This window comes from Pleuronectes platessa, chromosome 15, assembly GCF_947347685.1.
Source record: "Pleuronectes platessa chromosome 15, fPlePla1.1, whole genome shotgun sequence".
Lineage (NCBI taxonomy): Eukaryota > Metazoa > Chordata > Actinopteri > Pleuronectiformes > Pleuronectidae > Pleuronectes > Pleuronectes platessa.
This window is the reverse complement of record NC_070640.1, coordinates 15,267,273-15,291,268: the sequence shown is the minus strand read 5'-3', so window position 1 is coordinate 15,291,268 and position 23,996 is coordinate 15,267,273. Positions and strand designations below refer to the sequence as shown.

At 41.0% G+C, this 23,996-nt stretch overlaps 1 protein-coding gene across 3 annotated transcripts; it reads right to left on the bottom strand.

Annotated features, from left to right (window-relative positions):
- Nucleotides 1–239: 239 nt before the first annotated feature.
- Nucleotides 240–23,904, bottom strand: LOC128457535 (oligophrenin-1). Of its 3 annotated transcripts, none has more exons than XM_053442270.1 (24): nt 23,136–23,904; nt 21,941–22,036; nt 21,452–21,513; nt 20,559–20,630; nt 19,180–19,281; nt 18,958–19,068; nt 18,660–18,764; nt 18,428–18,557; nt 18,228–18,328; nt 17,282–17,373; nt 15,965–16,043; nt 13,772–13,805; nt 13,551–13,613; nt 12,832–12,906; nt 9,949–10,033; nt 9,518–9,576; nt 6,575–6,680; nt 6,281–6,440; nt 6,003–6,150; nt 4,951–5,253; nt 3,787–3,934; nt 3,454–3,504; nt 2,538–2,586; nt 240–2,425 (listed from the first exon to the last, which is right to left on the bottom strand). In XM_053442270.1, the coding sequence occupies exons 1-24, from the start codon at nt 23,287–23,289 to the stop codon at nt 2,420–2,422; spliced, it is 2,391 nt and encodes a 796-aa protein (XP_053298245.1). In that variant the 5' UTR covers nt 23,290–23,904; the 3' UTR covers nt 240–2,419. The 3 variants fall into 3 exon arrangements, with proteins under 3 accessions (XP_053298245.1, XP_053298246.1, XP_053298247.1); XM_053442271.1 differs by lacking the exon at nt 23,136–23,904 and adding an exon at nt 22,739–22,799; XM_053442272.1 differs by lacking the exon at nt 23,136–23,904 and adding an exon at nt 22,133–22,311.
- Between the last annotated feature and the right edge of the window lie 92 nt (nt 23,905–23,996).

The following is a 23,996-nucleotide window of genomic DNA, read 5'->3' as shown; positions in this document are numbered from 1 at the left end:
TTATTAGCAAATGTTTACAAGCTGAAATTCTAAGCTAAGACAGTAAACATGGTAACGTTATATGAGCACTATCATATGTAAACATATTGACATGCATTTTTCTTCAAGCAAAACAAAAATAACTACAATATTAACATTTATTTGTCAATGAGAATTGAGTGTCGAGCCCAATCATCTTTCACCCATTCACATTCCTCTGATTGAAGGTTTTTAACAAATACAAGCACCTCCCAACAATCTAGAAAATGACTCTTTATTGTAGCATCATAGGGCTTGTATCCAGTTTCGCACGTCACCTTGCCAACAACAGTTTATATATGCAAACACAACATGTGAAAAATGAATAACAATCCATCCACTGTCAGAGCATGCAGTACCAGGTGTCACTGAGAATGCTCCTGTGTGAATGAAACCAAATCAAGGCTTGTTTAATGGTTTTAAGATGCACCCTGATTTATTCATCTATGTCACAACTCTGCACACTCCTCTTGCACTTTGTACAAACGCTAGAATACAAACTAAACGCAACTAACAACTTTAGCAACTTTACGCTTGAATAAGATAAGTGGCACTTTGCCGGCAGAGACGGGTGTGACCTCGAGTTATATAACAGAGCTGTTAACACCACATCACTGGGTGATAAATATTTTACAGAAACTGTTAACTGCTCAGCAATATTCATATTTATTTAGTGAAAATGTGAAACATAAGTTATGAGACTGATTTCAAGATCAGCGACACTGAGGCATCAGACAGTAACACAGAAGTGCACGAAAATACACAGCGGTCAAGGGAAGAGCGTGTTGTGTTCATTTTTTTAATTTTTTTGGAAACCAGAGAGCAGAACAGAATTTTCCATTTGGGTTCACCCAAAAAATTATGCAAGTGTAAAACGAACATTTCCATGTTAAGAACAAAACAAAATGGAGTGTTATTTATATTGTAACAGTTTGTATCAGTTTTGAAGCCAATTTTGTATTCACTGCAATTTTTAACTGCAATTAAAAATGGGCAACATCATTCGTCTTGATCATGCCCTGGTGGCTTACTGCAGGATTGGGAATAAATCCTGTTTCCTCTATGTTTCTAGATGAGACATAGATTAAACAAAAAAGTCGAAGTACGTGTCAAATATTTATTTATCAAAGTGGTCTTTTTGACAGTTTTTATCACACTGATGATTCTGCAAGTGCTTCTTTTTTCAGCAAGTTTTGTTTTCATTTATAATTTGATTCTATAAAAACGGGGTGAAATGTCATGATTGACATGAGACTGAGTCGAGCACATGTATCGGCAGGACCTCGCTGCCGTGGCTCCATCGGCCAATTACTACAACTCAGGCTCTAAATATGCAAGACGAGGGCTTTCATATCCTGGATTTTTAACTTAATTTCTGTACAGAGCGTGAAAGTGGAGCCACATGTCGATCCAGTCGGATTTTGACCTGCTTTCTGATCCCAACGATACATTTTCGGTGGAACAAGTTCCAGCAAACATCACCTCTTCAAATAAAAAAATCTAAGACAACTCTTTGTAAAACCTGACCAACCTACAAGAGTAAGACATGATTGATGTCATGGTCAGAAGTGAGGGAATGTGACCTTGAGTTTTTAAAACTAACACTAGCATTATATGTACACTCAAACTACACTGACTGTAATACAGTCCGACACTTCATAGCAAATACTTTTCTAATGCCTTTTAAAAAGTGCTTTATTTCCGTGTGACGAGCTCCATCTCAGCTGAGATAATTAATATTAAAATGTTCTTTTTTGTAATGGACGATTAAAATAGCTTTTATAGTCATAATAGCTCCATTGTGAGAAGTAGCTTAAGATGAATTCAACTGTCCAGTTCCATGAAAAACATTAAAATCTTCTCAGATTTCTTTTTCAAATCCTCATTTGTTTAAATACTGAAATTAAAGGTTCTCTCTCTAAATAGAGTTTCTCAATTTCTTTGCATAGCCACAATTCATTTTTGATTTAACTGATTTGAGCCAGTTTGAATTAATTAGTCTTCTTTGGGACATCTATTTCACATTGCTGAAAACAAATGTTAAAAATAAGGATGAGTCATTGCCCATTAAAATAGTTAGTTCCCACATATAAAAGTTTCATTTGAACAGTTAAACACTGTAAAATTACAATACATTGTGACATTATCAGTGTTGTCTGATGTGGAAGGCAAAAGAAATACATTTACTTCATTCAAATTTTCAAACACTGACAAAGTTTCTGTAGAAGCTCATTCAAATGAGGATTCTTATCATCGAGTCCAGTCGCGTCGAGAGTCACTTCCTCACTTTATCTGCTGAGATCAAAATCGACTGAATTCATCAGTGGCGACTCCCTCCAGCTCAGTGAGCTCCTAACAGTACAGGGTGAGGTCATACGACGTGGTATGCATCTCCTCAACTTCAATTCTGAGGATATAACACAAAGAAAATAATTCTTACATTAATTTAAATACATGAGTGCACATTTAAGTTCCAGTTTTTTTATACCACTATGTTGAGGGAATTTAGGAACTCTCACCTCTTTCTTTACATTTGTCGCCGATGATGCTGACGGAGAGGTCGGTGGACTGAATTAGAAGTGAAAAGAAATTAAATCAATTTTAAACATATTTATGGTGTTGATACTGTATTTGCATGTTGGTATTGTAGTGCGTTTGAACAAACACACAACAGTCCTTTTAAAAAGTACCAATTCTGTGTGACAACAATCACTAAAGCCACAATCAGCAGAGGTCAAAGCCTCCTTCTTTTGGACACATTCATGTAAACTGGATCCAACACTGACAAAAGACATTCAAATAAACAAAGTGCTAAACCAGCTTTGATAAAACTTCCACAAAACCCTCCCACTCCCTATTTACAGTCTCCCTAGTTGACCTTGTTTTGTGTCACATTTGTCTGTTGCCATCTGACAGGGCCATTATTACATCATCAGTAGCATCAGCCAGATTGGGAGAGGCCTAATGTGCAACAACTCAGTGTCTGTGTGTCTGCGTAGGTATTTTATTTAGAAAAAAATGTGGAAAAAATCCAAGAGCAGAGGAGGAATAAAAAAAGAGCAGACATTTCACAAGTGCGTGAGGGAAGAGATACGGCTGGAGTGCTGCACATCTGTCCAAGTACGAAGCACAAAATATCTGAATACAGTTTGAGAAGCAGAAAAAAATAGAATAGAAGCGATCATTCGTTTTCCTCTCTCACACACAAACATACACACACACACACGGGAGCAAACATATAAACATACATAGAAGTCATAAGCACAACATTTTTTATAATGTTGTGGAGTTAACTCTTTAGAATGAAATTATTCATTCATTTGATAAGGCTATTACCAAATTATGCCACACTAATCATTAACAACTATTATACCCACATATCTAATGAATTAATATTAAACTAGAGCAAAGAAAAATAAAAGTTTTTTTACATACCTGCCTACTTTCCTCGAGGCGTTCTCAAAAAACTTAGTTTTTGAGGCGACGCTGCAGAAAAAAAAGAAAACTGATTTATTAGTGTTGTAGATAAACATAGGAGTCATCTTATGTCTCAAACATTTGTGATCGAACAGATCAGCTTTGCCTTTTTTTTGCCCTGCAGTTTTGTGGGCGTTACATGTGTGTCTACTTCTCTACAGGAAATTATCCCTTTTAATCAAAACAGCAGCTCTGATAGCGAAGTATTTATTGTACCCTTCTGCATTTTCATACCTAAGAGGATGCAATAATAAGTGGCCGCAGGCTTTTGTATGAGAGAGGAGCACTTACTAGGATGGGGCCGAGCTCTCGCTGCTGGCTGCAGTTTGGGGCTTTTGTGCAGCGGGCAGTCTGGAGGGGGGCTCAGGAGGCCTCACTGGGGGTCTGCAAATGGCATGTTTCTCTGCGGACTTCGTTCTGGTCAGACCATCAGAATCTCCTGAAAAACAAAGACAATGCTCAAGCTTCATGTGAGGATGCACGGTCACATGCATAAATTAGAGAATTAGATTCTCTGTCTGCCGTTTAGTGCCGATCAGGGAGTATCGAGGGTGATTACAGCCTTTTTTCTGAAATCGTCTGAGATCTGTTGCTGCTGCTGGAAACATGCGTGTGTGGGCGTTTCTTTTCAGGCTGTAAAACCACAGGAGTGAGCTGAACCTGCCCACTGCTTCAGCATTCCCCTTCAGTTATAGGCTACTGACCTAAAAGAGAGCTGAAGTCTACAAAACTTATTTACTGTTTGAGATATTTAACTTAACAATTAACTATTTTCTGAGAAATGAACAGAAATGTAGAAAAAGGCCATATCTCGCTATGCTTAAGAGTGAGAAATTATCCTGGATCCGCCCCCTGATCCTGATGGACACTCAATTTAATGCGTAAAAGTGTAATCTTACTTGCAAACCAACAAACAAAGAAAAGGACATATGTGAAAATATAACCTCCCTGGCAGAGATAATGAGCAAAGACTTTGGATCTTCAACATAACAGGGACTGATGATCATCCAACAGAAACGCTCACATATGCCTCCATATTCTGTAGATGATCTCCTTCTTAATGACACTGTTTGGTTGAAAGGAAATGAAACTAAAAGTCTTTATTAGTTTAGAATCCAACTAAACCAATAAAAAGGCGCAGAATCAACTACTTTCTCATTTATTGAGCAAAGATCGGAGCAGCTGAACGTGATCTAGTTTTAACAACCAATAAAACAAGAAAGAGCAACCATCAAATACAAATCTTTGGAATAAAAAAAAAAAAAAATTGGATTTGGATGGCAACGTATTGATGAAACGAGAATGACTCAATTATGTTGAATTTGACCAACAAATCACAGATGCAAATTATGGAAAGCTTTTTGATTTGATATAAAAGTGGGGGAACGGATTTGCATATAAGCGAGTAAGCTCTAAGACATTTTCAGCTACATACACAGATAAGGTTCCTCATACCTTCTCTGTTGGATGACGTGCCCTTCGGAGGTGGTTTCCTGCTCTGGAAAGATGGTACTCGGCTCACATAGACTCCAGATTCCCCGTTTGCTGCAGAGGAGGAATCAGGCCTTTGCCTCGTATCATCTACCTTCCCAAGGTCAGAGTCCCGGGGTCTGTCGGAGCGGATCGACGGCCTGGGCATCAGCGGCACTCTCGGAGGAGGGTCTTTCGGCATCAGTGGAGCACAGCTTACAGGTTTTGTCCGTAGGAGGGGGACAGGGTTCACAGAGACGTCCGCTGCGGAACTGATCTCCTGACCATCTGTTACAAAGAGACCACATTACAATTAAGCAAGGCTGTGACTGTTTGAAGTGGAGCAAAGAGACAAGTAATGAATATGTCTCTCAATGTGCAAGACTAAAACGCGGGGGGAAAGTATAAAAGATCACATACAATACAATGTGATCTGGTAATACAACTATGACACCGAAATTGTTGGTTAAAGACTTAAGCACTCACACACCCAGCTTGGATTGATCATACAGAGGTGGTTATTTGGCTGAACCAAGGAGTAAGTAAAACAGAGTTAAACATCCCACACCACAGGGAGGACAAGTTGCAGGTGCTGCACATTTCTCTGCCACAGCGTATGAGATGATGGAGTCACACCCACTTAAAGAGCAGTTCAAACCCAAGGAAAATTACACGATTTAGTCCGAGGCATTTCAATAAAAGACTAATGTGAGATATTAAATGTAGAGAAGATACGTTTATTTGAAAAAAATAAGAGCACATGAGGTTTTTAAACTATCAACAATCAAGGGTATGAAAAGAAAAGAAAAAAAAAGAGAAAATTAGGAGATTATAGTTTGACAGGCAGATGGAAAACTTTGTTATTAAAATATGCAATAACTGTATGGAGTATGTTATGGAAAGTAAAGCACAGTTTTTTCTATACTCCAGAAGAAATAGCCCTGCAGTCATCCAATGTATGTTCAGCACAGACAGAATGAGATAATGATGAGGATGACAGCGACAATCAGGCCCCGAGGAAGGAGGCTAATAATTACTCTCAGTGTTCTGGAAGTTGTCGTGACTAAGCGGTTGATAAACACGAGGTGGCCGCTTGGAGATTGTGATGGGCTGCCGCTTTCTCGGGGTGATCCGCGGAGGAGGGACAGGCGGGGCGGTGCTGTCCTCTGGCGTATTACTGAATATCTGTAATCACAAGAGAGAAGAGGTAACAGTGACACTTGGGTTCAGCAGCCTGTGTTTCAGATACACGCAGCTTATAATGCTGTTCAATAAACAAAATGATATTTTGAAGAGAAAATGATTGAAACTGTACCTTTTTGTAGTCCTCTATCAGGATCTCAACGACAATGTTTTGGAACTTGATATCCAACATGGCCGCGACAGTCTCCTCCCTCGCCCTCATCAGCGTGGGTCCAAAGATGACGGCCATGTTAGAAGGAGTCATGAGGTTTTCATCGCTGTGGCTGCACACACTGTCAACAAATACAAAGCTGGGCTGGTTAAAAAGTAACTATGCTGGTGGCCCAGGTAGTGACATATTAACTCAGAGGAGCTCTGAGAGTGGTAAAAACAGTAAATGACAACAAAGCCCGGTGACGGCACTCACTTCACCAAGTGTTTGATTAGCATCTCCAGCATCTCACGGTTCTTCTCCGGTACTTTGTGGGTGAGAGAATGAATTTCACTCAGTCGAAAGTCCAGATTATCTGACTCTGTGACAAAGAAAACACAAAGTTTACAAAAGGATGAACCTTGAACATGTGAAGATAAATATGTAAATAAATGATGCACATACACAGATAAACATGAAGGAGGATGCAGACATCAACTGTAATGGAAGTAGACTAACTAAACCGACTCTCCATAACAAAGTCAGGCCCCCATTCATTTAATGATGAGAATTTCCAGGAAACTGAAGCCACCGGTTGTGTAAAGGACCACCTGTAACATCACAGCGAAATGAGGCCGATGCTATTAAACTCACTGTCGTCTCTGTGGGCTTAGATTTCCTTTAGTGTCCACAGTGATATAATCCTGCCCGAGGACCTGCTGAACCTACAGTCTGCACAGCACTGACGCACTCTATTATACCTCAAGGGAGTGCTTGCAGTTTTTAAGTGATACTTAAATTACGTTTTTGAGCTGTGAACTAAATTATACAAATGTTCTTTGGTGAAAAACATCAATTAATATCCGATTTATTACCAAATTTATACAAGGATCTACATTTATGGCTCACTCAGTTGCTTCAAACCATCTTGGACCTTGCTGGGCCGATACGTAGAGTCAACCGTTTGGGACGTCTCCACATTATGACATATCAAAATTTGAAAATATTAACGAACTCATTTCAAATCATTCTCATTTCCCTGCTGAGACTAAACCCCTAAAGCACTACACTGGCTGAAACGTATGACTAAGCTGACGGGCTAAGTGGCTTCATATGACCTTTCTATCATAAAAGTGTGTCTGCTGCAGCTACTGGAGTCGTCACTCGTGGGGAGACATGGTTGATAACTTCGATATTTTGGGGTGGCGGGTGTGTGGTAGACATGTTTAAGCCCAGCATCCCAGGGAGCGACATTTAACCCAAAACTTAAAAGAAGTTACAATTGTTGTTACAACAAGAGTAAAGAAGAAGTACTGTCCAAACTACAGTGCCTTGCATAAGTATTCACCCCCTTTGGACTTTTCTACATTTTGTCATGGTATAACCACAGATTAAAATTTATTTCATCGTGAGTTTATGTAATGGACCAACACAAAATAGTGCATCATTTGGAAGTGGGGGGAAATATTACATGGATTTCACAATTGTTTACAAATAAAAATCTGAAAAGTGTTGAGTGCATATGTATTCACCCCCTTTACTGTGAAACCCCTAAAAAAGATCTGGTGCGACCAATTGCATTCACAAGTCACATTTGCAAGTCACATAATTAGTAAATAGGGTCCACCTGTCTGCAATTTAATCTCAGTATAAATACACCTGTTCTGTGACGGACTCAGAGTTTGTTGGAGATCATTACTGAACAAACAGCATCATGAAGACCAAGGAGCTCACCAAACAGGTCAGGGATAAAGTTGTGGAGAAATATGAAGCAGGGTTAGGTTATAAAAAAATATCCAGAGCTTTGAACATCTCTCTGAGCACCATAAAATCCATCATAAGAAAATGGAAAGAATATGGCACAACCGCAAACCTACCAAGAGGAGGCCGTCCACCCAAACTGAAGAGTCGGACAAGGAGAAAATGAATCAGAGAAGCAACCAGGAGGCCCATGGTTACTCTGGAGGAGTTGCAGAGATCCACAGCTGAGGTGGGAGAATCTGTCCACAGGACAACTATTAGTCGTCTACTCCACAAATCTGGCCTTTATGGAAGAGTGGCAAGAAGAAAGCCATTGTTGAAAGGGATCCATAAAAAATCCCGTTTGGAGTTTGCCAGAAGCCATGTGGGAGACACAGCAAACATGTGGAAGAAGGTGCTCTGGTCAGATGAGACCAAAATTGAACTTTTTGGCCTCAATGCAAAACGCTATGTGTGGCGAAAACCCAACACTGCCCATCACCCTGAGCACACCATCCCAACAGTGAAACATGGTGGTGGTAGCATCATGCTGTGGGGATGCTTCTCTTCAGCAGGTACAGGGAAACTGGTCAGAATAGAGGGAAAGATGGATGGAGCCAAATACAGGGAAATCCTTGAAGAAAATCTGATGCAGTCTGCAAAAGACTTGAGACTGGGGCGGAGGTTCATCTTCCAGCAGGACAATGACCCTAAACATACAGCCAGAGCTACAAAGGAATGGTTTGGATTAAAGAATGTTAATGTCTTAAAATGGCCCAGTCAAAGCCCAGACCTCAATCCAATAGAGAATCTATGGCAAGACTTGAAGATTGCGGTTCACAGACGGTCTCCATCCAATCTGACTGAGCTTCATCTTTTTTGCCAAGAAGAATGGACAAACCTTTCCATCTCTAGATGTGCAAAGCTGGTAGAGACATACCCCAAAAGACTTGCAGCTGTAATTGCAGCGAAAGGGGGTTCTACCAAGTATTGACACAGGGGGGTGAATACTTATGCACCCAACAGATGTCAACTTTTTTGTTCTCATTATTGTTTGTGTCACAATAAAATTTATTTTGCACCTCCAAAGTACTATGCATGTTTTGTTGATCAAACGGGAAAAAGTTTATTTAAGTCTATTTGAATTCCAGTTAGTAACAGTACATAATGGGAAAAAGTCCAAGGGGGGTGAATACTTATGCAAGGCACTGTATCTGAAAAGATCCGCTCAAATTCACACAAAGGAAAGTCTTTTCTCGGCATGAGTTCATAGCAAGTTCTAACCTTCACTAAGTCTGTGACATCTAAATAGTTTTTTAAGAGGAGAGTAGTTGAGCAGATTTATACATTAACATAAGAAAAATATATTTTAGTGGTAGATATACAGAAGCTCCAAGAGGAGAATTTATAGCGGGGGCAGAGATAGTGACACAACCTCAGCTAATTTTAGCACTGAATCATTTCCAAAACATGTCGTACTTGCAGCACGCATGAGGTCCGTGTGTCGGTCGTAGGTCATCAGTGGTTCAGACAGACTCCTGCACATAAATAAATAAAGACACATGAGAACACAGTGTGATACAACTCACCGCATGAAACACAAAAAAAGCTCAAATGTCCGCACTCACTTATTACACTTTTATACTAGAAAGCACTTAGAAAGCGAAACCTCCGTCGTGGCTGCTTTTGTTATTCTAATTATAGCAGACTGTTACCAACATTTCAGGCAAGAATAATAGACTAATAACAAAATTGTACCACATAAAATATTTGTTAAATTATGATGATATTGTATTGTAATTAAATGCATCTTAATGATACAGAACACATATAAAGCTTTGATCATTAAAAAAATATATAGTAAGAAATATATGGTGCATTTACATGTGTCTATATATACAGAAACCGACCTGAGGTAAAACTTCAATGCACTGGTGATGGTTTTAACATCCAACTCGCTGCTGTGAAGGTCCACATCAGCTGGATTCATGGGGTCTACGAAGGAGCAAATCAGAACAAACAAGTGCCAAATATTTAACACGGTTTATACCATATCTCATGTGAACACTGAAAACCACCTGTGATCAGTAGCTTGATTTATAAAAGACTTAAGATTTGACTGGGACACATGGCACCTCTGATTAAATAATGATAACAGAAATGCAGCGTGGGGCCAAGAAGTAAAACAATAGTTAAAATCAGATTGTCAGAGTGGGAAAAGCACAGGAGTAAATAATCCAATGAATGAAAGCTGAATTCCATTTAGCTGCTTCCCTTTCAGGGTCCAGGTGTTATTCATACTCACTAACTCCACCAAGGGGATTATGTTTTCACCCTTTTCCGATTGTTTGTTGTTGGTTGGTTTGTTTGTCAACAGGATTAAGATACTGGGCGAATTTCCACGTGGTGGAAGGATTTGGTTTAAGTCAAGAACTGACTTTTGCAAAATAAAAGTGACGGATCCAGGATCTTTTGGACATTATAATAATAATAATACATTTTATTTATAAGGCGCCTTTCAGGATACTCAAGGTCGCCGTACAACTGTCAACAATACAGTTAATTAAAAATTTTAAAATGCACAAAGCAGAGCAGCAGCAGAACAACAGCTTCAGCAGACAGGAACATTAAAAGGTATATGCCTGCCTAAACAGGTGGGTTTTAATGCAAGATTTAAAAAGAGTGAGTGAATTTGGGTCAATGTTCCTGATGTCAGGGGGGAGGGAGTTCCAGAGGTGAGGGCCAGAGTGGCTGAAGGCTCTAGGTCCCATGGTGGACAGATGGACTCGGGGGACGGTCAGGCTGATGGAGGAAGCAGACCTGAGCGACCGGGTAGGGGCATTGATATGGAGGAGGGCTGAAAGGTATGGAGGAGCGAGGTTATGGATGGCCTTAAATGTATGGAGGAGGATTTTATAGTCAATGCGGTGTTTAGCCAGTGAAGTTGATGTAGAACGGGGGTGATGTGACTGATGGATGGTGTTCTAGTGACGATACGGGCAGCAGCATTCTGTACCAGTTGAAGTTTATGGAGGAGTTTGTGTGGGAGACCAAAGAGAAGGGAATTGCAGTAATCCAGGCGGGAAGTGACAAGGGAGTGAACCAGGATTGCGGCGGTGTTGGGAGTGAGTGAGGGGCGGAGTCGGTTGATATTGCGGATGTGGAAGTAGGCAGACCGGATAGTGTTGTTGATGTGGGTATGAAATGATAGGGTGCTGTCGAGGACGACACCCAAGCTCTTAACCTGGGGAGAGGGGGAAACCAAGGTGTTGTCTATGGTGAGGGTGAAACTGGGCTGTTTGGTGAGGGTGTGTTTGGAGCCAATGAGGACTGCCTCCATTTTTTCACTGTTTAATTTCAGGAAATTGGAGGAAAACCAGGATTTGATTTCGTTTAAACAGGCACAGAGGGAGGAGGGTGGGAAGGTGGAAGTGGGTTTGGAGGAAACGTAGAGCTGAGTGTCGTCCGCGTAACAGTGGAAATGAATGTTGAATTTACGGAAGATCAGTCCAAGTGGGAGGAGGTAGATGATGAATAAGATAGGGCCAAGGACCGAGCCCTGGGGAACACCAGAGGAGAGGGGGGATGGGTGGGATGTGAATGATTTTAACTGGATGAACTGAGTACGGCCATGGAGATATGAGCGGAACCAGTCTAGGGGTATGTCAGTTATGCCAATGGAGGCTAGTCTGTCAAGGAGGGTGGAGTGGGATATGGTGTCAAAAGCCGCGCTCAGGTCGAGGAGGATGAGGATGGATAATAGTCCGGAGTTAGCTGCCATCAGGAGGTCATTTGTGATTTTGAGAAGGGCTGTTTCTTTGCTGTGGCGTGGGCGAAAACCGGATTGGAACTGTTCATAGAGGTTATTGTCATTGTCACATTGTCACTTAAGACAATCCATCTTGATTAACAAGTTCATTTAGGGAACTGATTTCTATCAGTGTGCGCAATTTGGTGCAGGTCAAAATAAAATCTGGATTTAGCCGATTTAAATGTGGTTTCATAAGGCGACTGTTGGGCCTTGGCGGAGGAATGCCCAATGCTAGTTAATGTTGTTTGTGCATTTACTACAAGAAAGGTCAACATGTCTGTGTCCTATGGATTAAAATCCCTAGATGTAAATCAAGGAACAGAAGTTTAACCTGCAGTAAAAGCGAGCTCTGACATGTTAGCACCATCCAGAAGATATGCAGCAGCTTTACTGCTCATTTGGAGTGATGTTGGTGTCCATGGGATAAATCTTAGTCCAATCAGGGTCGTGTTGTATCTCTTTAGCTGCTAAATGCGCCACTATGTTCACCAGCCAACTGTTACTTTGTCTACATTAGGGTGATGACCAACAAGTGCACAGTGGAATTTGTAGAGCTTTCATTTCTCTACAAACAGCAGCTAGCAGTCAAAAAGGATACAACCAGAAAGAGCCGCTACTTATAAGTGATGAGCCGGGAAATCTAAAACAATGAGCGGGGGGAGGCTGTAAGGCTCTTCAGAGCTAGAAGGCACATGGAGTAGAGTCACAGTTCCCGGTTGCTCTGTCACTGCAAATGACCACTTTCATATGAGGCAAAGCTTTTTCATGCATTCTTATTTTAAATAAATATTATTTACAACCACTTGAAGAATCAAAGCCCCTCCAGAGCAGGCAAACTGAGAGCGAGCGTCCGGCCCCCTTTTCAATTTTACATCCAAAGTTCCCAAAAAGCTGCAGAACCCGTTACTTTGCAGAGTCAGGTGGATGAGCCAGTCGAGTGGATGGACGGATGTAGCATACGTTCACAGGCTTATTTCCTTACCAAAGAAGGTATTTAAGAGCTTCTGCACTTGGATGTTGCTGCCAACTGTTCGGTACACTCCTTCTTGTGTCACTCCTGGAAAGAGGAGAGGAGAAGGGGGGAGGTAAGAAAAAAAAGTGTAATCCGGACAAAAACAGAGTCATGGAAATGTACCACATGCTTCTTTTCAGAGTCTGCATGAGCCTGAATTGAGATACAGATGTTCTTTCCTGATTATGAACGCTTCATTTCACAATTTGGTCTGAGACCGAACAATGATCCAACCCTTGGATCGTGTGTCAAATCACATGCTCATGGTTTGAGCACTTAATTCAGTTCACTACAAGATGAATACCAGTGATGGAAAAACATATTGTGACTGTCAAATTATGAAGCTACATTTGCTTTCGAGATAGAGTTGAAATATTCAGTTTGTAGCATACATTGAGCAAATGCATGAAATAATGGGAATGATCATTATTACAAAAAAACTGACAAACAAATCTTCAAGGACCTTCTCATAATGAGCAAAGGATAAAGATATGATGATTAAAAATCTGACCAATATTAAATAGACTGTAATCCAGATATTTAGACGTCTAAAATTGAGGGGATGTTTTGTTCCTGAGAGCAGCCTGCAGGCGTGGCATTAAAATCTATGACTCAACTACGCCCCCTTAAGGGATAAGAGGCAAACTGAGTGAGCGCCATGCTGCAGGGAAAAGTCTCTGAACCGTTACCTTTTGATTCAATATAGTTGATGCACTTTCGCACAAATTTAAATCCAGTTTCGTTCAGCTCCACTGTGACATAAACAAAGACAAAGACAATTAGCAAAGAGAGGTTTTCCAATATACATTATTCAGTATATTTCAGTGACTACAGATATTAACTAAAGACTTGAGACATCACCGTGTCTTTCTTCATCAACTCATCTTCAGACTGAGGAGAAACAACTTACTTTCAGCTTGATTGTGAATTGGGGAGTGATAGATCTGAAATGAAAAAAATGAAAAAAAGAAAGTGAAGAATGTGGAGCATGTGGAAAAAGGCACCAGAGCCTGACTGATGAACGTGACTTTCTTCGAACTGAAAATGACACCACAAAAAAAAAGACTTGAAGGTGATACAAGAGCATAAAAATGCCTCCAGGAAACAGTGAAAGATTCCAGGATAAGTGAGGGAAACGATTTTCACCCGATTTTGAGTTAAATTTGAAAAGCAGACTTAAATAACATTTAAATAATAATAATGCAAAAAGAAAGGAAATGGAATGAGTGTGTTGAGTAAAATAATTAAGAATTCCTTCATGGAAAACAAACAAACTAATGCAAAGTGACCAAATGCGTAGTCTGTTATCACATCTTTCAGATTTACAGTTAAACGGTTGATCCAACTTTACCCCAAATAACTTTTTGTTCTCCTGAACCAATGAAGGTCAGAGGTCAGGGACAACTACAGACCAGCTGCAGACCACACTTCAGTTTTGGAGTGAAGAACCACTGCTTATTCTCAGTTTAAAATACGTTGACTGTCAACTAAGGCAGGGCAAGTTTATTTGTACAGCACATTTCAACAACAACGCAATTCAAAGTGCAAACGTTAACTGACATTACGTCTGTAACGGTTTTGCTTTAGGACTGAAAAATCTGAAATTACTGTCTCTATCCAGAGTTTGATTGACTTTGCTATCCACTGAATTGAAACCAGAGTTTGGAGAGGCACTTATTCTTTGTCCCACACTTTAATGCCAAACAGTTTTAAAAAGCAGTTACTGTAAAGTGAAGTGAATCTCAAGTGCAGTATTACATTTGTCATTTTGGCACATGGGCTCCTGCATGTCAACCCTTCCCTGGTCTGGAGGTAGGACAAATTTCAAACAGACTTGTGGCCTGTTATGGATGAGCTGACTGCCCGCTTTCAGGAGGGTTTCTGTTTCCACAGCTCCTGGGGATATTTGTACGGGCATAGAACCTCTAACGTTATTGCCAAAGTTTGTCTACAAGGGCTGCGCGTAAAAATTATTTTCAATATCGTATGAGCTGCAGATCATTTCCCTGATAAGTTGTTTGGTTCATGAAAAAACTAGTGTGGTCAGCAATAGTTTGATGGCAAGCAGCAATAAATTCACTGATGATCATTTAAAAAGCTAAAACATGTGAAGATAAAATTCTTTAAATAACTTTATGACTTGTGAATCAATCTTTCCAAACTAATTATTTTCACCACAACCGCTTCTCCAAGTATCACGACTGGGACATTGCAGTAAATCATCTATAATAAAAACCTTTAAATAAACTCAAATGGCTCCCAGTAGAGTGCAAGGCCCTGCAGTCATCTAAAATCCAACCAAGTTAGAAAAGTTATTATGAAATGTTCATCATATGCAGAAGTCATTGGGGAAGTGGCACAGGAAGAGGGCACTGAAAAGTGTACCTTCAGTTATTTTCACATCCTCTGACAGTGACTGTTTATGTGTTTGTATGTCCGCATCTCACACGACATCCACCATCAAACCGTCTGACACTAAAGAGACCTGACAGAGCCCCACCGAAAGCAACACAGTGTTTCGAACTGGTATTCAAGAACTAACACATGATTTCAATCTGTGAATAACGACAAGCCAGGAGCCATCATTTAGTCACACACTGATGAACTAATGAGCCATAATGACATCCCTCATGCCTATATCCTGAAGCACTTAACAGATTTCACACATGAACTGTGACTTGTCTTTCACAATAGTTTAATAATCAATTAATATGCTCAACTTAATTTGTTTCTCTATCATTTGTTCCAGTGTTTCTCTCCAGGGTTTAATTGATTGGTCTTGTGAAGATAGAACACAGTTAATTAGGTGCGATCCAATCAGGAAGTTGTAAATGATGCGTTTCAATAATAATAACAATTGTAGCCTCTAACAAAAGAAGTTGTGATTACAGATTGAACTATCTTCCAACATCTGGTGAGATCGTATCCCCCAAAAAAGAAATCAATACAGTTTGGACAGACTCGGACATGCTTTGGAATCCTTCACTGATGTTGGGGCTTGAATTTGTGAGCCCAGTCGCTGCATTGCTTTTCAGTATTTTGACAGCAGAGCACAAAAAAATACCCTAAATATAAGAATAAATGAGATGAGAAATAAACTCACAGGCTCTTTTCCATCCATGACCTCCATCCACATCTTCCTGTCCCCCTCGGAAAGAGCCTGGAAAGTAACGGGCGTGTTTCTATGGAAATGGTAACAGAAATGGCATGAAGGAGACAAAGGTTGCAGTGAACAGTCACAGGAAGCACAGCTACAGTCCCTAACATCAGTGAATATTGTTCTCCCATCTGTCAAGCTTGTGCGTGTCATGAATCACACACACCTTTTAAAGGGTGGACAAAATAACGAGAACACAGCAGAAAGGACTGAGTACGTGCTTGATGTAGCTGATCATGTTCTGTGTGGTGCCGATGGAAGCAGGAGATAAATAAGACAAAGCATGAAGAGATGATGAAAATCCACTGATGCAATCTGTCGACAAGTGAAAGCAACAAAATCAGGAGCCAAGTTTTACAGCTTGTAGGCGACTGAATCAATTGTTAACGACAACAACTGTGCGGGTTTAACGCTATTTCTGCCAACCTGTAATTATGAACTCACAATTAAAAACATTTACGAAGTTGTATAAGTAACTTTTCGGTCATGTATTAGTGTGTGCAAACATGAATTGAGATAATTTGATGGATTTGTGTCGCTAAAGACTGAAGAGCAAAGATGATGGGGCTTCAAAACACACTTCTACTACTTGAATTTTTTTTCTTTCTAATAATTATGTTTCTTGTGTCCGTTTCCTTCTATTGTGGAATTTTATCTATCGTCTTTGATTTTTAAATAACATTGCCCTTAAGGTTTTATTTTACTTGCTTTTGTGTGTCCTCTTTCGGTTAGGGGTTAGAGGGGAATGCAAAGTAAGACACATCACTATTCATTCTTATCTTCTGAGGTCAAAGGTCAAGGCCAGGTACTAGCACCGGGACTTTCAGGCTGGTGAACAATCTTCTAGACAAGACACCTTGAGTTTAGTCATTATGTTGTTCGGAATCACACGCAAATCAGTTGCTCCACATTCAGACACTTTGCAAGCTCTTAATGCATAATTCAAGCAGCTTTTAAACCATTTAAAACATCCCGCTGACACTCCAACTATCTCCACAGACACAAAGAAGTGTCTATTAAAATGCATTTTGTACTGAATGGCCCGCTCAGACAAATATGAGCTGTTCTTTCCCCCTGAAATCATAGGGTTTGCCATCTGCTTGCAGAATGTGCCTGTTGCTTGGGGATTGTTTGGGCTATGGTCCATTTATCCCTCACACTCTGTCCTTGGAAACCACCTGTTCACCCCCCCAACCTGTTTATCCCACTGGGCTTTCTTATTGCCTCATCTCACACTCTGTAAAAAAAAAATGTTGTGCTAACCTCTCGTTAGTTTCCACGTCGAAGCAAAAGCGCTTGTCTATGGACTCTGTCTTCCTGCGAATGCAAGACTTCAATGTCAGCTGTGTGGGGCCCTGCGGGGAAAAAAGAGAAAAGTCAGAGAGGTGTTGGTATTCATGACGTTAGAAGAAAAGACAGATGACAAAAGAATCTGAGGTAAGTGGTTAAAGCTGCTGTAGATGTATAACAGGTTCACAGATGTTGGTCTGTGTGGCTGCATGTAGTTGATACCTTTTATCTACTACTTCCACAAATATTTGTCTTTCTGTAAGTGGCTCGCATATCGAAAACCATTCATCTTATCAGCTTCACACTTGGCATTTGTGTTGTTAAGGGCTCATGGAAATGCATGGTCGGATTTGGACACACACTATTTTCGATATCAATAAACATTTAATTAAGAGGCAAACAGAGCTTTGCAGTCAGTGGGGGTGGGGCAGTTGGCCTTCAGTCTGTGGACCAAGTTTAACATGTCTTTTTCTATGTGCTTGGATAACCTACAGAAAAAGGTGTTTGTCCTTGCTGCGATAGGGGACGAGCAAGAATGGACAACCTAGGAGGATAGCGGCAGTGTCTTCTTTGAAAGTTTGACATACTAACTTATACTGCCGCCGTATTCCAGAAATCTCTGTCTATATGTATGTGGAACGAATATCTCTCAGGAACCGTTCATTTTATCAGCTTTACACTTGGCATGTGTAAAGTTAAAGGCCCACGGACTTGGGAACTTTGTGAGATTTGTACATTCCTCCAGTTCGGAGTCTTAACACCTGAATAGCTTTTTGTGCAGAAGCAGTGGTGCAGCTTCAAAGTTCTGTGGATTGGGACCAGCAGCAGGTCTTTACTTGCCCCATCTCGAATGCTGCTGGTCCCATTTACAGTTTCAGTAAGAGAAGCTGCAACCAGCATTAACACAGGCCAAACGCACCTGTTTAGTTGTAGGCTTCTGTTCACAAGGTGCCATGACCAGCTGTCTTCCCTCCTTGTGATACTTGCAATAATATTTCACCCACGTCATCCCCAAAGCCCCTGTGAGGAGGAATGACAAAAAAAAAACAAGACAGATCATGTCAGAGGGAATTCAAGCAACGAAAACACAGGCTCCGGTGTTGTACAACTTGCACTTACACTTCTCCTGGCACTGCAGATAACCCTCCACTGGCAGGAAATTATGCATTTTACAGATCTGCGACGGCTGCTTCATTCTCTTCATCAGCTCCTCCATCTCCTCACGTGTGCTCTCATAGTTGTTTCTTGTCTGCAGACATAACCAGACAGCACTCAGGACAGTTACAGTCGCCCTATTAAAGGTTATTAAATCTCATCACTGCCATTGCTCTCTGCCAGCAACAACACTCACATTCTGCAAGCTGAGCTGCAGCTCCTGCTTATAAGGCATGAAGTCCTGAGTCATCTCCACTGTCAGGTTGTTGAGCGTTAAAATGCTGTGAAGAAACGCCAGCACCTGTCCAACCAAAACATGGAGTACATATTTTACTGTCATCTAGTACTATCACAGTAGTTAAGAGCAACATAGGATTCATTCTGATAAATGAATGGATGAGTGAGTGAGTGAGTGAGTGAGTGAGTGAGTGAGTGAGTGAGTGAGTGTGTGACAGGGAAGAGGAACAGTATGGAAGACCACAGGCGACACTCACCGGCTCCACCACATCAAACTTCTTCCGGTCCTGCACCTGATGGATCTGGTACACGTACTCCACTGACGATTCGTAGAAGTTCACCCGCTCTCTGTCCAACAGTTCATCGGCCTGCGGTGGAGAGAGAAAGGAAATTTCAGTCAGCGGCTCTCAGTTCTACATTTTATGACATGATTGATGTTGCAAAAAACGACCAAACTTTGTCTGTATACTTCACCCGACCTCTTGAAGTTGACTCTCTTTCTTCTTGGCAGAGAGATTCAGGTGTTTGTCCAGCTGAGAGTAATATTTTTCACTCTCTTTCTCAAACTTCTTCTTCTTTTCCTGCAGGACACACGTGTTAGTTGGGAAGATTAGGAACATGTTCATATGATTCAAAGAACATTTTAACATAGTATAAAAAGAAACAAAAAAGCTTCATAGAAAAGTTTAGTCATCCTGTCCTCTAATCAGGACTTCCTCTTCAGAACTGTTACTATGAAGATTTTGGTTAATTACAATATTAGACAATATTTCCTTTCTAACGTAACATAAATTTGTTTAAACGATTGAGACCAAGCTACATGCATGAAAGATTCTGCAGTTGAAAAAAAAAAATATCAGCGCTCTCAAGTGGACAAAGTATGCAATGGAGACACTGATTGTTTTATATGATATCGATCCACTAACATTAAAGCCTGCTATTAAATGAACAGAGGAGTCTATATTGTCAAAATTTACTAACAAAAACTGTATAATTTTATTTAAATGGTAAAACAAAAACCTAAATTAAATAAATGGCAATAAACAAAACTAACCCAAAATAGTTTAACTAAAAAGAAACAGCAAAAATAAATGCCTCATATTAAAGGGCTGTGGGCATAACATAGATTGGAAATCACTGATCTGACTCTTGTAATATTTGTTGTGAACACATTTTCTCCAAACAATTTTTACAAATTTAATCTAAAATGTGATAATAATTGTTCAAATTAGAAAATACTGAATAGCCGACATTTAATAATTGAAATGCAGTGTGTTGTTACCTGGAACAATACGTTTTTTTTACATTACATTAGTTTTACATTAAAGTAATTGTTTTGAAGATAGTATTTAATTTACCAGGGCATCTAGGACCTGACTAAGTCATGTATAAACAAAACAGGAACAGGTATGAAACAATCTGGGTTATCATTACACTGAAGGGAAACTACATCCCTGTCTAAGAGAAGTCTGAATGTCACACTGGATAATCAAACTAATATCACAGTTTCCTGATGACTCAAGATGCAAAAACATGAGCTGCTCTGAACTAGAAAACTCCTCCTCGACTTTACACATAACATAGCATGTCCTGTCAAAGAGGAAGATGAAGACACCGGCATATTTTTGTCGTTAACCAGGTGGCCGTTTCACTCATATATTTAGAAATAGATTTGCGGAAGTAGATTCTGACATCCTGTTCAGTCTATAACTCAGTTCAGAAACGTTTGAATTTCCGTCACACAGAAACAGATCAAACTATGAGCCCACTGGAGCACAGAAGAGTTTGCAGAGCCAACTTCCTTTATTCATGTTAATGAGCCACACCTGCAGAGCAGCGGAATCACAGAAACACTCACTTTAGTGACTCCGATTTGCTCTTTTCTGAACTTCTCCAACGGCTTGATGAGAAGATCGGAGGCGTTCTGTACCTGGACAAGTAAATATGAAGAGGCTGTTACTGTGGTGCAGGTCACACAAGACACAGACATTTCATAGTTGTACCATAGTAGGGACACACCTTTCACCCCCAAGGTGTCCCCAAAGAACAGGTTTTTGCTCTGAAAATTATCTCCAAAACCAGCCTATGACATATACACACTTATTCTTCTATCGTTGTGAGGACATAAAGCACAATTAAGCAGATGACCGCATGCTTTAAAATGTTTTATCTTCATCCAGAGAAACCGGTTTAATAGCAGGTGCTTCTACTTGTGTCTCCACTGCTGAATTGTGAGGACGAAACAAAGATGAGATTGTAACTGAAGTTCAAGCGATCACAAAGAAAACGTTTAGCGTGAAAAACAATATAATGACGATAATGCTATTACAGCACAACTGCATTAGAGAATTAATCAATCAGTGTTATTTCGGTTATAGTAAGATACTGTGTGAACTAAAACAAAACCAGAAATGATACAAACACACAGAGGGGAATGGATCCGTTAGAAAAAGGAACATGAAAACAAAGAGAGGAACTAACACAAAAATTACCAGTATTCACCTTAGCAAGAACACACATTTACACCAACACAATGTTAACTAGTGGATGTGTTGACCATATTCCAATCAACACAGACAAATATATGATGTACAAAGACACACAAACATGCAGCAATTGTGTTTTGTTAGTTATTGTGCAAAATCTTTCCTTCCAAGTGCTCTAACGGGGACTGTGGGTGATGTTAATGAGTTGATCTAATGAGGTTTCAAATAGGATGCAGAGTCAACATGGAGGAAACCGATAACCCACCAGCATCATCCTGTCGTGCTCCGCTTCCTGCAGGAGACCAGCGAACTCATGGAACGACTCGGCTGCAGGAGAAAACGAAAAAGATGCTGAGGACCGGAATAAAGACTTTGCACATTGTTATCTCAAGTGTCTGGTGCAGGAAACACAGTCGCAGCAATTGGGAAAAACGTTCCAGCCGTAACATTGAGTTGAGAGTCAATGATTAGAGTATTTCCAGCTATTGTTATCGTCACGAACCTCTTAGGCTAAAGTTTCTGTTTATCCGAAACACTTCATTGCCTGATTCCTCACATTCGAGTTTAGGAATCATCAATCGGCTGCAAAAAATATTTGTAATAGCGGATTCTGATGAAAAAAACTCAATCAATTTATAATAACAAATACAAGTATAAAAAAAAATGCAAGTTCTTTAAAAGTCAGTTCATGGTCATAATTTAAAAAGTTTGTAACTTCTGTGTTTGTATTATCAGCGTGTCTGTAGGAGCTTACCGATGTTGATCTCATCGTCGGTCAGGGAGTCACCGATGAAGTCGAGCTGGAACATGCCGAGAGTCTGAGAAAACCTTTGCACAGCCACAGAATAACCTATAGTATGACAAAAGCAGGATTAAGTATTTTTACCAATCTAATGACTGGAGCTCCACAGGCCTCAGGTTACAACTTCATTTAACTGTAACGTACAAATCTAAAAAGAATCTCTCAAAAAAAGAGCAGTCCAGGATTATTATAGTTGTGCATTCTTCTTTTTATCGCTGGGAGGAAAGTTTGAACGACACAGCAGCTGCAGCAGCCAGTGTGCGACCGAAGCAATACATTACCCCCCCCCCGTCTTACGTCTGGCTTTTATTGCTAAAACTAAACAGACTCTGTCAGATGAGTTCTGTGGATCTCTTTGCCTGAGGAAAATCTCCTCCCATATTTGAAATCCTGCTTTAAGCAATGGATCTTTTTTTAATCCCATCATTCAACCGTTACACCTTTTTTCCATCAACAAATAGTGTTTCCTGTTAAACAACTTTGTCCTGATCATCCTGTGTTCAGAGAGCCAATGTGACGCTCGTAATTATCTCTCAGTGCAGTTTATCCCAACAATTAGTGCTCGTGACCTCAAGGCTATTATCTGCAGTGAATACCGGACCCTCACCACTCTGCAGCACCTACAATGACAGTTTGTTTCCGAGGGGGAGAGCTTGTCATTAGTTGTGAAGGCAGCAGAGAGGACAGTATCTTGGCCAGTCACACAAAACAAACAGAGATCTCCCTCATGAGTAGTAGTGCCACACTGACCCACATGCACACATCTACAGTGCTGCATCCTCTGGCTCGGGTCCATACTATCAGTGGGTCTCTGCAGCAGGGCGATGACACACAGAGGTAGGTGGGGAAGCAACACGTGATGACAGCTCCAGTTACTGCAGGGGGAGAACAGCTGTTGTGTGGCGCGTGTTGCATCCTAAACATCTGCATCAGCCCCAGCTTTTCAGACCAGCCTGTTTGGCCTGATCCCAGGGGAGCACTGCTGGCACCTCCCCTGAAAGAGCCTCTCCACCTCCCACATGGACTCATACAAAGGGCCCACTGATGCTGACCCCCCCTATCACACCACTGCACACACTCTCCGTGCAAATCAAGCTGCTGCTCATATTAAAAACCCTGGGGAGGTCGGGTTGTAAAGCTCGCTCACCCCTGATCGCAGTGATGACACTGTTGCCATCTTTGATCAGCTCCTTGAGGGACTTGCTGGTCCTGTCCAGCTCCACCTCGTAGCACTTGAGGGTCTCTCTGAACTCCGGGCTGTCCAGGTAGCAGGCACTGAACTCCAGCGGGGGATGCCCCATCTTCTTCTTCTTCTTCTGTGTGTGTGTGTGTCAGACAAAAAGAGTCACTGACGTTGTGTGGGTGATCCCAGCAGCCTACGCTCTTCCGCTCAGTGCAGCTCCGTGGAGGCGCCTCCTCGGTCCCATCTGTTCAAGGGAGCAGCAGCCATGGTGTCCGTGGGAGCCTGAGGTATCCTGTGGAGCCGCTGGTCCGGTGTGGAGTGAAGGAAACAGAGAAGAGGAACCGTCCACACTCACTTCCTCTCTTTCCTTCGCCTCACGCGCTGGTTCGACTCTAGTTTGACCGGAGCCTGCGCCTCTTTTCCACTTTTCCTTGTTGCTCAAGTCGTAATTAAAGAAAGGCGGCCCGAAGACTTGTGGACGCATTCCATTCAGAAGCGTTTCACCCTCTCACGAGTCCTCCTTCCGTCCTTAACCTCGGTTTGGCACCGTAAGCTATCTTATAAAACCGACCCCTCCTCACTCAATGTTTATCTACTTCTCTAAAACTTTACAATTTACTTAAATAGAAAAGAGACACAAATCAAACCACAAATATTCGCAGAGAGTGTAATATAGAGCTAAATTGAACGTAACCAACTGGCTACGGACGCAAAAAAACGTCCCCCTTTCCCACACCCAGGATTTTCTTAAAGGGGCCGCGGCACAGTGGCAGCAACTGGTTTAACAATGCTGCTTTCAAGTACTGTCGGAAATGTTACTACTTC

Bases quoted from the DNA above. Each gene is read 5' to 3' on its own strand.
- LOC128457535 (XM_053442270.1), bottom strand. From the start codon at position 23,289: ATGGGGCATCCCCCGCTGGAGTTCAGTGCCTGCTACCTGGACAGCCCG. The intron at 16,044-17,281 runs GTTAGCACAACA...CCATTTCCATAG, and splicing joins GACGTGGAAACTAACGAGAG to AAACACGCCCGTTACTTTCC. The intron at 5,254-6,002 runs GTAATTATTAGC...TCTTTGTAACAG, and splicing joins CAACTTCCAGAACACTGAGA to ATGGTCAGGAGATCAGTTCC.